The following is a 14,843-nucleotide window of genomic DNA, read 5'->3' as shown; positions in this document are numbered from 1 at the left end:
TCACGTATCTGGACCTAGTTTCACCATATCTGTGCTCAACTGCCTTTACTATCATTATACAGTAAATAAAGTATTTTGGCATTTTACTCACTTGTTTTAGTTATTACCAGCCACTAGAATGATTCTTTTTTCATTCAAGATTTAATTTCAAGATTCAAAGCATTTATTGTCATGTGCACAGTGAGGACACAAGTTTCCCTGTACAATGAAATTCTTTCTTTGTTATCCACAGTGAATGACAGACGAGTGCAAAAATCTATGTAAAGAAGTAAAATTAAAATAAATATCTTCTATCCAAAAAAAAAAACTTCCGCCATAGCTGATAACTCATAATTATATTGCTTAAGCACAGATTAAGATAAGTGATAATATATGTAAATCAAAATAAGTAAAAATTAAAATTAAAATTAACTCTGGATTATGGATTAAAGTAGGCTTAGATTTGATTTAGCTAAAATAAATTTAAGAATTAAAAATGATCTTTTGATTTAATGATTAAAGTAGATAAGAATTAGATTTATGAAAATGAGTACAATTTTCAGAGAAATATTAACATTTATCATCACTGTTTGCAGGGCTTGCTGTTTTCCTAACTTCTTGCATGTGTGTAAATAAGATGAGAAAGAATTTAAAGAGAAATTAAACACACTGTAATATAAACATCAGGTAAATAGATTCCACCTTAATTACCCATAAACCCTCTATTAATAAGAAAAGCAAGTACAATATAGTAAAGTACTACAGATAATGCTGTATGGAGACAGTGGAGTTTACTGAATACAGCATTAAAAATATGATGAAACATCTGCATTAAGAGGATATAATAATAATAATAATAATAATAATAATAATAATAATAATAACAATAATAATAATAATAATAATAATAATAATAATAACAACAACAATAATAACAATAATAATAATAATAATAATAATAATAATAATGTGTAGAAGAGTATAAATGAGACAGTACTGCAAATCAGCTGATGCTGGATACAGATGTTGGACCACAGCTGGTCTTCAGTCTTCATGTTTAATAAAACAAATCTTCAAAGACAAAGAAATAATTTTATTGCAATATAAAGAATATAAAAATCTTACTGATTTAATTCATGCATACAAAAACACCACACTGACTTACCTTCATAGGCAGAGCAGATGAAGTTGAGTTTTTCGCTCTGAGGCAGGCTGATCCACTTCTGCTCTCCTCCAGACTGCACTGCTCCGGTTCTCTCCTCATGGCTGCAGTCTTCAAACCCTGTCCCGTTGCCCGGACCCCAGTCCTGGTAGCAGATCATCTCTCCATTCACCCAGTACCAGAAGCCCAGAGCGCAGGTGTGACGCAGGCCGAGCCACACGTGTTCAGTGGAGGTGTTTTGAGCCACTTCCTTCAACCAGAGCTGCATCTCCTCAGTGCGCACTGAGACCAGGTCATGATGATGGTTCCTGCAGTATCTCAGAGCTTCTTTCCAGGTCAGAGTCTCATTAATCAGGATCAGCTTATCTGAATATACAAGGGAATAAACGTACCAGAAATATGCATGCCAACATCTTCACAGTCTGTAATATATACAGTATGGAATTCTGCACAGTGTTATATATCAGAGGGACATTCTTTCAAAAAAGACATAACTAAAAGGTGTTGAGTAATCCTGTGTACTAAGAAATAAACAGAGATGTTGAGTGTAATGTAACTCACTCTCATGGCAGATGAACAGGAGTTTTTCTGTGCAGTCCACATCACTCCAGTAACGTTGCTCAGACTCAGACACTGCAGAACAGTTCAAACCTCCACTGGGTTTGTCAGAGCTCCAGTATCTGAATAAGGAGTTACTCTGATCTGACCACTTCCAGGAGTCATTAAACAGACCAATCCAAACCCCACCCACAGAACTATTAATCATTCTCCAGATCTCCTCTTTCTCAGTTTGGTTCCTCACACTGACCAGGTCAGTGTATTTCTCTCTACAGTAGATCTGAGCATCATACCAGATCTTTGACTCATTAATCACTACATATTTAGTGTTTGCATTATTTTCTGAAAAAAAAAGCACAATGAATAGCTCATTCATGACTGTTAGATTTCTGCCTTTTGTGCCTACAGAGGAACTTTAACAAGAAAGTGAAAAAGAGAACAAATATCAAGAAAAATAACACAATACTAAAAAAAATACAAAACTAAAAGATTTTTCATTACTGTAACATTATATAACATTTATTTTTTTTATTAACATCTCTTACCTTTATAACATATAAAAGGTCTTAATGCCACACAGTTGACATCATTCCACTTTCCATCATTTTTATACATCTCAGCACAGAACTGATGGCCACACCACCATTAGGTTCTCCACTCCTCCAGTTTCTGTAAGTGTCTCCGTCTCTGTAGAAAGTTGCCAGAGACCACTGCCATTTCCCAGGTCCCTCTCTCTGTAGACCAATCCAAGCTTTCTTTGCATTTTCCTTCATCAGTGTGTGATTCAGCTTCTTCATCTCTCCCATGTTGTTGATGGTTGCCAGATCAGTGTATTTCTCTCTGCAGTAAGTCTGAGTTTCACTCCAGGTTTTATTCTCATTCACAAAGTGGTAGCGATGAGGAATATATGCTCCTATGCCACATACCACTGTGAGCAACATATTAATGTAAAAAAAAGATGCTGAACCACAAAAGAACAAAAATACAAATTGCATGAACATGCATCTAAATTCTCATAAATAAACACACAAATTAAAACATAAACACACACTTATATTATTGGATTGAGATCACACTGTCTGTAATGGTTCTGCAATAAACACAAACACACACAACTTATAGTGCACACAACACTGACCTGAGATGAACAGGATAACAAAAACCCATATATGACTCATGTCTGTAAATAAATAAAAATAAATAAATAAATGAACAAATGAATAAAGATATTTTTACTTTTAGATATGATACTGGTTTGTTATTATTACTTATGAAAGAAATAAACATTGTATTTGTTTGTCCTAAGCTTCATATCGAACCAGTTGCTCGTGTCTTCATGAGAGAAACAACCTCCTGTTTTGTGTCAGGATCCCAGATGCCATTTTATTAAACATTACCTTGTTTATTTACCTTGTGTACAGTTAAAGGTGATGTGCTCAGTGTTTTGTGACCATTGGAGCAGGCAGTAATGTGTCACAGAGCGACATGATGCTGAAAAGGGGTGGCGTTTAAATGATTACATCATCAGAAGGATACTGGATATTGTGGTACGTCGTCTAGTCAGATGAACTCCTCTGGAAAAAATCTGTCAATCTGTGTGTGTGTGTTTATGAACAGGAGGCCTTGTTCCATAGCTGGTCAGAGACAGTTGAAATAACATGATGCAGTGTCATTGGTTTAATCTTTTTGTCATAGTGATGCAGTATATTGCAGAACTACACTACCCATCAGCCCCTGCACGTCACATAATTTTTTTTATACATTCACTCATCACTCACACTTCTTTCCTGTTTCTCCATAATTAGCACCTCTATTTCAGGGGACAAGATGGCCTTAAAAACAACAAGGGCCAAACTGTCCCGAGCCATCAGAGAGGTGAAGCACACACTCGCCGAGAGAATCCACAGACACTTTCAGGACAGGGGAGACACCTGGTGCATGTGGCAGCGCATCCAGACAATCACTAACTACAAGACAACTTCACCTGCCTGTGACAGTGATGCCTCCCTCCCAGATGTGCTGAACAACTTCTATGGTCAGTTTGAGGTGCATAACAATGTGGCAGCGAGGAAGACCATCCCTCCTCATGATGACCAGGTGCTCTGTCTAAGCACGGTTGACGTGAGGAGAACTCTATACAGATTTAACCCACAGAAATCTGCTGGACCAGACTTCCGTGGCAACATTCCTGGCAGATCAGAAAATGTGCAGAACAGCTAGCAATGTCTTCACTGACATCTTCAACATTTCCCTGTGCACCACCGTTGTTTCTACGTGCCTCAAGACAACGATCATTGCCTCAGTGCTGAAGACGTCTACGGTTTCCTGCCTCAGTGACTATCATCCTGTTGCACTCACACCCATCATGATGAAGTGTTCGAGAGACTTGTCATGAGGCACATCAAGACGCAGCTAACACCCTCACTGGACCCCATGCAGTTTGCGTATCGTGCACACCGCTCAGAGACACTGCCATCAGCACAACCCTGCATCTGGCCCTCACCCAACTGGACAATAAGAAGTCATATGTACAAATGTTTTTCATAGACTTCAGTTCAGCTTTCAATACAATCATCCCTCAGCACCGAATTGAGAAGTCAGTCAGTCCAGATCGAGAACAGCATTTCCAGCACCACCACACTGAGCACTGGGGCCTCTCAGCTGTTCCCCACTGCTGTTCACTTTACTGACAGCAGTGCACAGCTCGAATCACATCATCAAGTTCACCAATCACACAACCGTGTTGGGTCTCATCAGCAAGAACGAGGAGTCAGCATACAGAGAGGAGGTGCAACAGCTAACAGCCTGGTGTAGAGCCAACAACCTGTCTCTGAATGTTGACAAAACAAAAGAGATGGTTGTTGAATAGGAGAGAACAGAGTGGCCATTCTCCACTGTACGGATCCCCTTTGGAGATCATCAGGAGCACCAAATTCCTTGGCGTTAATCTGGTGGAGAACTTCACCTGGTCACTCAGCTGAGAAGATCATTGAAGTCTCTCTTCCCTCTATCACGGACATTTACACCACAAGCTGCCTCCGCAAAGCCAACAGCAGATTTTATAATGATCCCACACACCCTTCACACACACTCGCACCCTCCTGCCATCCGGAAAGAGGTACCAAAGCTTTCCGGCCGTCACAATCAGACTGTGTAACAATTTCTTCCCTCAAGCCATCAGGATCCTCAACATCCAGAACTGAACTGTATCAAACTCACACACACACACACACGCATGCACACACACAAACACACACACTCACACACACACTCACACTCACTCAACTGTCTGATCTGATCTCAAGACTCAACACATACATGTCTATAACTCCACCCATATCCATACCCATTATTTAATTATTCAATTACTGCTGTTGCTGTTCTGCACATTTAAAACTTCCACCAACTGCTGCTATACAGAACTGTGTATGTTTACAAGAACCATCTTGTTTACAGTTCTTTTACTTAACACTTGCCGTAATTCTGTCTGTTGTATATTTTGTGTATCTGTCCTGTACTGTTTTGTGTTGTATTGTCTGTTTGTACTGTTTTTTGTCCTGTACTGTATGCACCAGGTTGCACATGTTGTACTTTATGTAGCTAGGACAACTTACTTTCTCTCCTTATGTCGGAACTCCGAGTTCCCTCCGAGTCCCCTCCGACATATCACAGGGTGGAATCTTTAATTGTATCTTTAATCAATAATCTTATCAAATGAACTCAATAAACTATCAAATACTTAGCTGAAATGAAGGAGATCTCAGTCAGCAGATGAGAAGAAGCAGGTTTCTTTATTCAGAGATGCAGTCAATCACATGCATTTCTGAAGAGAGCAGCTGGTCTAAATATATTCCCCTCTTCTTATACCTCAGGCGCCCCATGGTGCCTCCTTTTCCAAATTTAAATATTTCCAGCAATTTCACATTATATTCAATGTATGGCTACTTAAATCTCTCCTTCCTTAATTTACATACTTACTGTATTTTCTTATTTGTCCCGATACCGCCTCTTAATTAAAACATCCTGCCCTTGATGACATCAATGTTCCTTCTCTCAATGTTCCCCGTACATACATAGAAGGGCACGCTTCCTTCATTTGACCGCAACCTTTTGGGTACATGATGTTTACAACAATGTGCACGTACCTCACATACCTTGATGTTTTAAATTAGATGTGCCTCCATTTCTTAGAAAACCATGCTTCTATCTCTGCATTTAAATGTGCTTCAATTTCTTAGAAAACCATGCATCTATTTCTGGGTAAACCCTCTATGTCTGGATCTAAATGTGCTTCTCTTTTACCTATTAAGAAATGCTGAAGCTGAAAAGATGCTGTTATGTCTAGGTTATGTCTAGCGTATGTCTGTCTTCTCTCACCTGGGTGACTATTCTGGGCCCTGAAAATCCCCTTACTTTCAAACTTCTCAGCACCAAAAAATCCCCTCTATTTCACCCTTCTCAGCACTAGTTCTGCATGATTATTGTAAAAGTTATACATGTGCATTAATCAAAAGCTAAAAAACCTGGTATTGTAAAAGATATATATTTGATATATTTGCATTACTCAAAAGCTTACTACTAATCAGGAGCTAAATCATTTTGATAGATATTTGATAAGTATTTGATATGTAATAGATAACCACTACTTCTAGGCAGAGCATTACCATTTTAAATCTAGGCTAATGTATGATGTATGATATCTATGTAATTTCTCCGACACTTAGCTCTGTGTTGTTTTGTAGCTCTATGTTGTTATGCTGTTTTGTAGCACCAGGGTCCTGGAGAAACATTGTCTCTTTTTTTACTATGTACTGCATCAGCTAAATCTGGTTGAAATGACAATAAAAGCTTCTTGGCTTGACTTGATTTAAGTTCCAGTTTTGAAAGTGTGACTGACTAACCTTCATAGGTAGAGAAGTTGTGTCTTTCGCTCTCATTGTTTTTTTTTTCATGTCACTTCTCTGAACCATCTGTATCTTTTGGGAGGTCAGTGCTCCAGTATTTGAATGAAAAATAGCATGTATTATAGTTTGTTTGTTTTTTTTTCTGGAAAAAAATATACACCCTAAATAAATTATTCAAGGATTAACTGGATTTCTGTCTTTTCAGCCATCGAAAGAACTTGGGTTAGGGTTAGGGAAAGAACCCAGACTATAAAGGGTTAACAAAGCTGGAAGGATATTTCAGTTAACATGCACTAAGAGGTGAAAGGATATTAGGAGAAGATATTAGCTTCAGAGGTGCGCATCCAGACAGTAAAGAGGTTTAGTGATAGTGAGAGTAGTGTAGTGTCTGTAGGAGGAATTCCAGATGCCTTAGGTAGAGTTAGTAACCCCCCCGACTCCGGCATTAGAGCCCTCATAGCGGGGCAAATGGGTGATGACTTGGCGGCATAGTTGCAAAGCCAGAGCTAATGCTTAGGCTTGCCCACGGGAGTACCACTCCTCTCCACATCACATGTCAAACAAGTTTACTCTCCTCAGTGAAGCACCCACTGAGAAACCTGAAAGAGCTCTGGTTATAGAAGATTCTATCTTAAGGTATGTGAAATTAGCTATGCCTTTAGGGGCTCCAGCAGCACAGGTTAGGTGTATCCTGGGGGCCATGGCGCCAGACATAGCAGTTAATCTTAGAGTCCTAGTTAAGCATAGTTCTTGAAGATAGTCTTCCATGTAGGAGCTAATGATATACGCCTTCGTCAGTCTGAGGTTACTAAGAGTAATATTGTAGATGTGTGTAAATTATCGAAGCCCATGTCCGATGCAGTATTATGCTCCAGTCCCATCCCAATGCGATGTGGCAATGTAGATTACAGCAAGTTATGGTCGCTGAACTGCTGGATGTCCAGGTGCTGCTCCGAAAACGATGTAGGCTTCATAGATAATTGGATCTCATTTGAGGGCAAGGCTGGCCTGTAAGGACGGGACGGTGTCTATTCCACTTGGGAAGGTGCTCCTCTCATTTCTTGCAGCATAGCACATAGTCTTAGAGCAGGTCTAGTTAATCAGTGACAATCCAGAGCCAGGGCCAGGGAGCAGACAAGCATGCTAATCTGACTCAGGGTTCATAACATTGACACTGTGTCTGTTCCCCGAGCTAAACAAAAATGTTTTAATAGTCAAAAAATTTGCTTTAGTAACCTGATTAACATAAAACTAGATGATAGTGAATGCACAGCCAGCACCTTTGATCTGAAGCTAGGACTGTTAAATATAAGATCTGTTTCATCTAAAGCACTTATTATTAATGAACTGATTACTAATCAGGAGTTTAGTGCTCTTTGTTTAACAGAAACATGGATTAAACAAAACGAGTATGTAACATTAAATGAAGCTTGTCCACCTGGTTATAGCTATCTACATCAACCACGTCTAACAGGCAGGGGAGGAGGTGTCACAGTTATTCATGATAATAAGCTAGGTGCCACACAAAAACACATAAATTCAACACATATGAAGTTCTTTATACTAAACTAACTTATGTAGTCACAAAAATAAGTTCACAGAGTCGATTCCAATAATTGTTATTTACAGACCTCTGTGCCCAAATTCTGAATTCCTCAGTAAATTTACTCAGATTTCATTTCAAACCTTGTTGTTTCTTTAGACAAAGCATTAATCATAGAAGACTTTAACATTCATTTTGATGTCAGAAGATCCTCTGAGAACAGCAGTTGTATCCATCTTAGATTCAGTAAGTGTTAATCAAAATGCAATAGGACCCACTCATAATGGAGGTCACACTCTGGATCTTATTCTAACAGAAGCAAAGGCTTCAGCAGGGGACAGAGCTTTTTACTTTCAAAGTCTCACAGTTATGGAACAGCCTTCCAATTAGTGTTCGGGATTCAGACACAGTCTCAATGTTTCAAATGTTTCTAGGCTGAAGACACATTTGTTTAGTCAAACTTTCAATAGGTAATTAGGTAAAGGCACAGATCTGGAAGGTTAATGGGCATAGAGTGTTTGGTTTACTGGGATGTTTTGGATTTCCTTACCACCCTCGCAAGTTGCTAACTGTGAAGTGGTTTGACACTTTATGTCCCAGGAAGCCTTCATTGTCTGTCACCTTCTGACTCTCACTTTTAGCAGTGGAGAGCCATGCATTTCACACCTAGGCCTTCCTGAATTATCTCTATACCATCATTATGACGCCACAGCAATAGATACTAATCAACTGTTAAATAGCAAAATAAAAAAGAAATTAGGCTACAGTATTTCACATCTCACAAGGAATAGTCAATTTTATTACAGTCCGCATTGAAAATGCATTTGTAAGGATGTCTGCAACCAAATCGATTTCTTCTCCTCTGTCAGCCATTGTGAGTTAAAATATATATATTTTATTTAGTTTGTGCGGTTCGCTGCCTCTGACTACTCCAATGATCCAATTAAAGGACGAATCCCTGCCTGCACTTTACACATAACCTACATTGTCTTTAAACATCATGTGATCAGAAGCATATTTAATATCTCTCTCTCTCTCTCTCTCTCTCTCTCTCTCTTCCTCTCTGTCTTTCTCTGTTGAGCTACACATCCCACTCTTGAGCTCCCAGTGTTCTGAGTTTCCAATGTGACCATTGCCTCTACCCTTGGAGTTTCGCCACTTGGTGGTGCTCACAAATGAGGATGCATTCCCTTCTGAGCCCGGTTCCTCTCAAGGTTTCTTCCTCATATCACAGGGAGTTTTTTCTTGCCACCATCACTGCAGGCTTGCTCATTAGGGATAAAATAGGGAAAAAAATTGTAACTTTAATTCTTAGTTCAGAATGCAGCAGCCTGAGTTCCCCCAGTGTTATCATCCCTGCATTGGCTACCTGTTAATTTTAGAATTGATTACAAACTATTGCTACTTATGTACTAGGCTCTAAAGGGTTTAGCTTTCACGTATCTAACCAGTCTTCTAAAGCACTACAATCTGTCATGCTCCTTTAGATCACAAAACTCCAGTCTTCTGGCAGTTCTCAGAACAGCAAAATCTACTAAAGGGGGTAGAGTGTTTTTGTATTTAGCCCCTAAACTTTGGAATAGCATTCCTGACAGTGTTCGGGGCTCAGACACAGTCTCCCAGTTTAAACGTAGATTAAGGACATATCTCTTTAGCCAGGCATTCAAATAATACACCCCATAAACTTGTGCTCCAGTTCATCTGATCAAATGCACATTATCATCTAGTGCTTGCTAATATTTATTTCCCCCTGTTTCCCTTTTTTCCTTTCCTGAGGCACCTAGAGATTATGGCAGCTCCAACTGTGTTCAGTTTCTTGAAGATTTCGTACCTTCAGTCAGAAGAGGCCAACATTGCGAGTATCCCGAGGCAACCAGAGATGGACCAGCTCCAGAAGATGCCAACCCCATGTGGACTTTGAGGACAAAAACCTCCTGAATGGCATGAGGCTCTGAATACACAAATGTAAATGTGGGTGCTAGGTGAACAGTTTAACCTTCTGTTCTAATCAGTGGAAAAATGTTAGTTTAAACCTCAGGACATGATTAACTGTTGACTGAACCAGACTAGTGCCTGAGATTATTCTTCCTCACACTTTCCCTCTTGGATCATAAATGAATGAAACAAAAATATGAGAATTTCTATTTAGTGAAGCTGGTTTTAGTTTGATACTAAACAAATCGAATTATGACCAAAGTGACAACTTTAAACATGACCCCAACTTTTAGCCCTTCATCTTTTTGTCTATGTTTCTGAAGTGGAACACAAAACACAGAGATGAACTAAAACACATACTTGAAATTTATTTTTATTTAACAGGAAACTTAACTGTAAGCGGTGATTGCAGTCCATATTCTTACACTTTAAAGAAGCAAGTGCCCAGAAATCCCAGGTATAGAAATCAACATGTAATTCTGCTTCCTGCATGGGTATAAATGAGCTGAGTATGGTACAGTTCCCTATTCTGAGAAAGAACTTTAAAAACAATTAAATGTGCAAACCAAACACACTGTGGTCCATTTAACACGTAAATATATTCCACCTTAATTACCCATAAACCCTCTATTAATAAAACAAGTAAGTGTAATATAGGTAACATACTACAGATGATGCTGTATGGAAACAGTGGAGTTTACTGAGTACAACATTAAAAATATGAAACATCTGCATTAAGAGCATATAGTAATAATGTGTAGAAGAGTATAAATGAGACAGTACTGTAGATCAGCTGATGTTGGATACAGATGTTGGATGTTTAATAAAACAAATCTTCAAAGAAAAGAAATTATATTTATATTCTTTTATATAAAGAATATAAAGAAAAGCTTACTGGCTTAATACATGCATACAACTACACCACACTGATTAACCTTCATAGGTAGAGCAGATGAAGTTGAGTTTCTCGCTCTGAGGCAGGCTGATCCACTTCCGCTCTCCTCCAGACTGCACTGCTTCGGTTCTCTCCTCATGGCTGCAGTCTTCAATCCCTGTCCAGCTTAACTGAATATACAAGAGAATAAACATTGTACCAGAAATATGCATTCCAACATCTTCACAGTCTGTAATATATACAGTATGAAATTCTGTGTTATATGTCAGAGGGAACTTTTTTTCCAAAAGACGTAACTAAAAGGTGTTGTGTAATCCTGTGTACTAAGAAATAAACAGATATGTTGAGTGTAAAGTAACTCACTCTCATGGCAGATTCTATGCACTTCACATCAATTCAGTAACGTTTCTCAGACTCAGACACTGCAGAACAGTTCAAACCTCCACTGGGTTTGTTAGGGCTCCAGTATCTGAATGAGGAGTTACTCTGATCTGATCACTTCCAGGAGTCATTAAACTGAATCAATCCCCAGACCTCTGTATTCTCATTTTGGTTCCTCACTCCTCACTGATTCTCTCTGCAGTAGATCTGAGCTTTACACCATTTCTTTGGCTTATTAATCAATACATATTTATTAGTGCTTGTATACTTTTCTGAAGAAAAAAAAACACAATGAATAACTCATTCATGACGATATTAGATTTCTTTCTTTATATTAGATAACTTCCTTTTATGTCAACAAAAGAACTTTAACAAAGAAGGAAAAAAATATATACAGAAAAATAACTAATACAAAACAAAAACATGTTTCATTACTGTAAAATTCTTAAATATATTTACCTTTTACAAAAGGATTTGACAGAAAAATGCATTCCAACATCTTCACAGTCTATAACATGAACAGTCTGTAATATATACATTATAAAATTCTGCACAGTGTTGTATATCAGAGGGACATTCTTTTAAAAACACATAACTAAAAGGTGTTAAGTAATCCTGTGTATTAGAAATAAACAGAGATGTTGAGTGTAATGTAACTCACTCTCATGGCAGATGAATGGGAGTTTTTCTGTGCAGTCCACATCACTCCAGTAACGTTTCTCAGACACTGGAGTTACTCTGATCTGACCACTTCCAGGAGTCATTAAACAGACCGATCCAAACATCTGAATAGCCTGAACTTTGAATCACTCTCCAGATCTCCTCATTCTAAATTTGGTTCCTCACACTGCCAAGGTCAGTGTATTTTTCTCTGCAGTAGATCTGAGCATCATACCAGCTCTTTGTCCCATTAATCACTACATATTTAGTGTTTATTTTCTTTTCTGAGAAAAAAAAAAGCAAAATGAATAGCTCATTCATGACTACAATAGATTTCTGCCTTTTGTGACCAACAAAAGAACTTTAACAAAAAAGGGAAAAAGAGAACAAATATCAAGAAAAATAACAAATACAAAATTAAAACTTTTAATATTTTATTACTGTAACCTTAGTAAATGTATTTACATATTTATTAATATTTCCTACCTTCATAACATATAAAAGGTTTTAATGACACACAGTTGACATCATTCCACTTTCCATCATTTTTAAACATCTCAGCACAGAACTGATAGGCCACACCACCATTAGGTTCTTCACTCCTCCAGTTTCTGTAAGTGTCTCCATCTCTGTAGAAAGTTTGGTCTGCCAGAGACCACTGCCATTTCCCAGGTCCCTCTCTCTGTAGACCAATCCAAGCTTTCTTTGCATTTTCCTTCATCAGCGTGTGATTCAGCTTCTTCATCTCTCCCATGTTGTTGATGGTTGCCAGATCAGTGTATTTCACTCTGCAGTAATTCTGAGCTTCACTCCAGGTTTTTCTCATTCTCAAAGTGATAGTGATGAGGAATATATGCGATATATGTGATATATTATATCACAAACTACTACGGGAAACATTACAATGTTAAAAAAAGTACAAAAAAATAACAAAAATGCAAATTCCATAAACATGCAGCTAGATCATAAATAAACACACAAATTTACACATAATCAGTCATATCACAACTTTCTGAACAATCTTTAGTAAACATTTTCATAGGAGTTAAAATTAAATGATCACACTGTCTGTAATGATTCTGCAACAAACACAAACACACACAACTTATATTGCACACAACACTGACCTGAGAAGAACAGGATAACAAAACCCCATTTATGACTCATGTCTGTAAATAAATAAATAAATAAATAAATAAATAAATAAATAAATGAACAAGTAAATAAATATATTTTTACATTTAGAAATGATATTGATTTGTCATTATTACTTATGAAAGATATAAACATTGTCTTTGTTTGTCCTAAGCTTCATATTTGACCAGTCACTCTGGTCTTTATGAGAAAAACAACCTCCTGTTTTGTGTCAGGATCCCAGATCCCATTTTATTAAACATTACCTTGTTTATATACCTTGTGTACAGTTAAAGGTGATGTACTCGGTGTTTTGTGAACATTGGAGCAGGCAGTAATGTGTCACAGAGCAACATGATGCTGAAAAGGGGTGGGGTTTAAATGATTACATCATCAGGAGGATACTGGATATTGTGGTACGTCGTCTAGTCAAATGAACTCCTCTCCTTCCCTGCAGCACACTGACCTCTGCCTTCTGACATACCATTACATTTCATTTACTTTTTTAGTCTAGAGATAAACAATAGAACACAAACTATGGTGGAGAATCACCTAGGTCTCTCTGGCTGTGAATATGGAATGTCATGCCACATGTTACACCTTTCTGCGTGATTCAAGCTGATGATGAGCAACACACACACACACACTCCTACTTGAGAAAAGCAAGTCAACTGAAATAATCTGACATTTTGGTGAAAAAAAATATTTAAAACAACATTTCTCTCTGTTGTATATATTTTATACTCTGTGTTATAATCAGTGGTGTACTGTAACGAAGTAAAATTACTTTGTTACAGTACTTATGTATTTTTTGAGAGTTTTTGTACTCTACTTTTTTGAAACAAATTCTATACTTTTACTCCGATACATTTTCTCTTCTGCATTTATGTTACTTACTACAAAAAAACCTGCATCCAAATTTGCGGTAAAGGAAGTTTGTGGTTATTGATGACTTTAGGCCATGTCGACAAGTAGCTGGGGATTTTTAAAAACGGAGATTTTTCAACTTTGTTTTTTTTTTAAATTCTGTCCACATGACCTACGTGTTAAAAATATCTTTGTCCACATGAAAACGCAAAACGCCCTGTTAAGTGTTGTCAGGAGCATGCCTAGCCAATCAGAAGTAGAATTATACTCAAGTAGAATTATAATGGTTGACTTTAACTTTTACTTGAGTCATTTTCTAACAAAATACCTGTACTTTTACTCAAGTCTGGCTTTTGGGTACTTTATACAACACTGCTTATAATGCACTTCTGTAATTATTACTATGAAAAGTACTTAAAGTATATAATAAACTCAACTACAAACATGTAAACAAGTAGAATATTCATACCTGGAATGTTTCTCCTGGACTTTACTGCTGCAGTGAATAGTATAAAAGCTCCCAGGTTGTGTGTTGTGAGTTTGTTCACTCGTCTTTCTGCTCTTCTTCTCACCTTCTGCACCTGAACTGGACAGAGATCACATTATATCCCTGTCCTCTTTCATCAACCCCTCCCATTCCTTTGCCTTCACAGCTTTATTTTACACAAGCAGAGCTTACAGCAAAGGACTATTCATTCATGGTGAAGGTAAGCAACTATAAATGTTATGTGAAACAATCAAAGCATTTTTAAAATCAATTCTGAATATGCACTGCTCAATTTCTTCAAATAAAATTAATTTGCATTTTAATAGATTTTGAATGAA

The 14,843-nt window shown here is 37.6% G+C and overlaps 1 protein-coding gene and 1 pseudogene across 1 annotated transcript; both read right to left on the bottom strand.

Moving 5' to 3' along the window:
• Nucleotides 1–948: 948 nt before the first annotated feature.
• On the bottom strand, nt 949–2,616 carry LOC131346676 (macrophage mannose receptor 1-like). The gene is made up of 4 exons (XM_058380248.1): nt 2,245–2,616; nt 1,703–2,041; nt 1,145–1,507; nt 949–1,050 (listed from the first exon to the last, which is right to left on the bottom strand). The coding sequence occupies exons 1-4, from the start codon at nt 2,312–2,314 to the stop codon at nt 1,037–1,039; spliced, it is 786 nt and encodes a 261-aa protein (XP_058236231.1). The 5' UTR covers nt 2,315–2,616; the 3' UTR covers nt 949–1,036.
• A 7,215-nt stretch (nt 2,617–9,831) lies between these two features.
• On the bottom strand, nt 9,832–14,580 carry LOC131346399 (macrophage mannose receptor 1-like; annotated as a pseudogene).
• Nucleotides 14,581–14,843: the final 263 nt, after the last annotated feature.

This window comes from Hemibagrus wyckioides, linkage group LG26, assembly GCF_019097595.1.
Source record: "Hemibagrus wyckioides isolate EC202008001 linkage group LG26, SWU_Hwy_1.0, whole genome shotgun sequence".
Taxonomy (NCBI): domain Eukaryota; kingdom Metazoa; phylum Chordata; class Actinopteri; order Siluriformes; family Bagridae; genus Hemibagrus; species Hemibagrus wyckioides.
This window is presented reverse-complemented; position numbering and strand designations above follow the sequence as displayed.

Excerpts from the sequence above, each read along its gene's own strand:
- LOC131346676 (XM_058380248.1), bottom strand. The coding sequence starts at position 2,314 with ATGTATAAAAATGATGGAAAGTGGAATGATGTCAACTGTGTGGCATTA. Across the intron at positions 2,042-2,244 it reads ACCTTTTATATGTTATAAAG|AAAATAATGCAAACACTAAA; the intron begins GTAAGAGATGTT and ends TTTTTTTTTCAG. Across the intron at positions 1,508-1,702 it reads CCTGTTCATCTGCCATGAGA|ATAAGCTGATCCTGATTAAT; the intron begins GTGAGTTACATT and ends TTGTATATTCAG.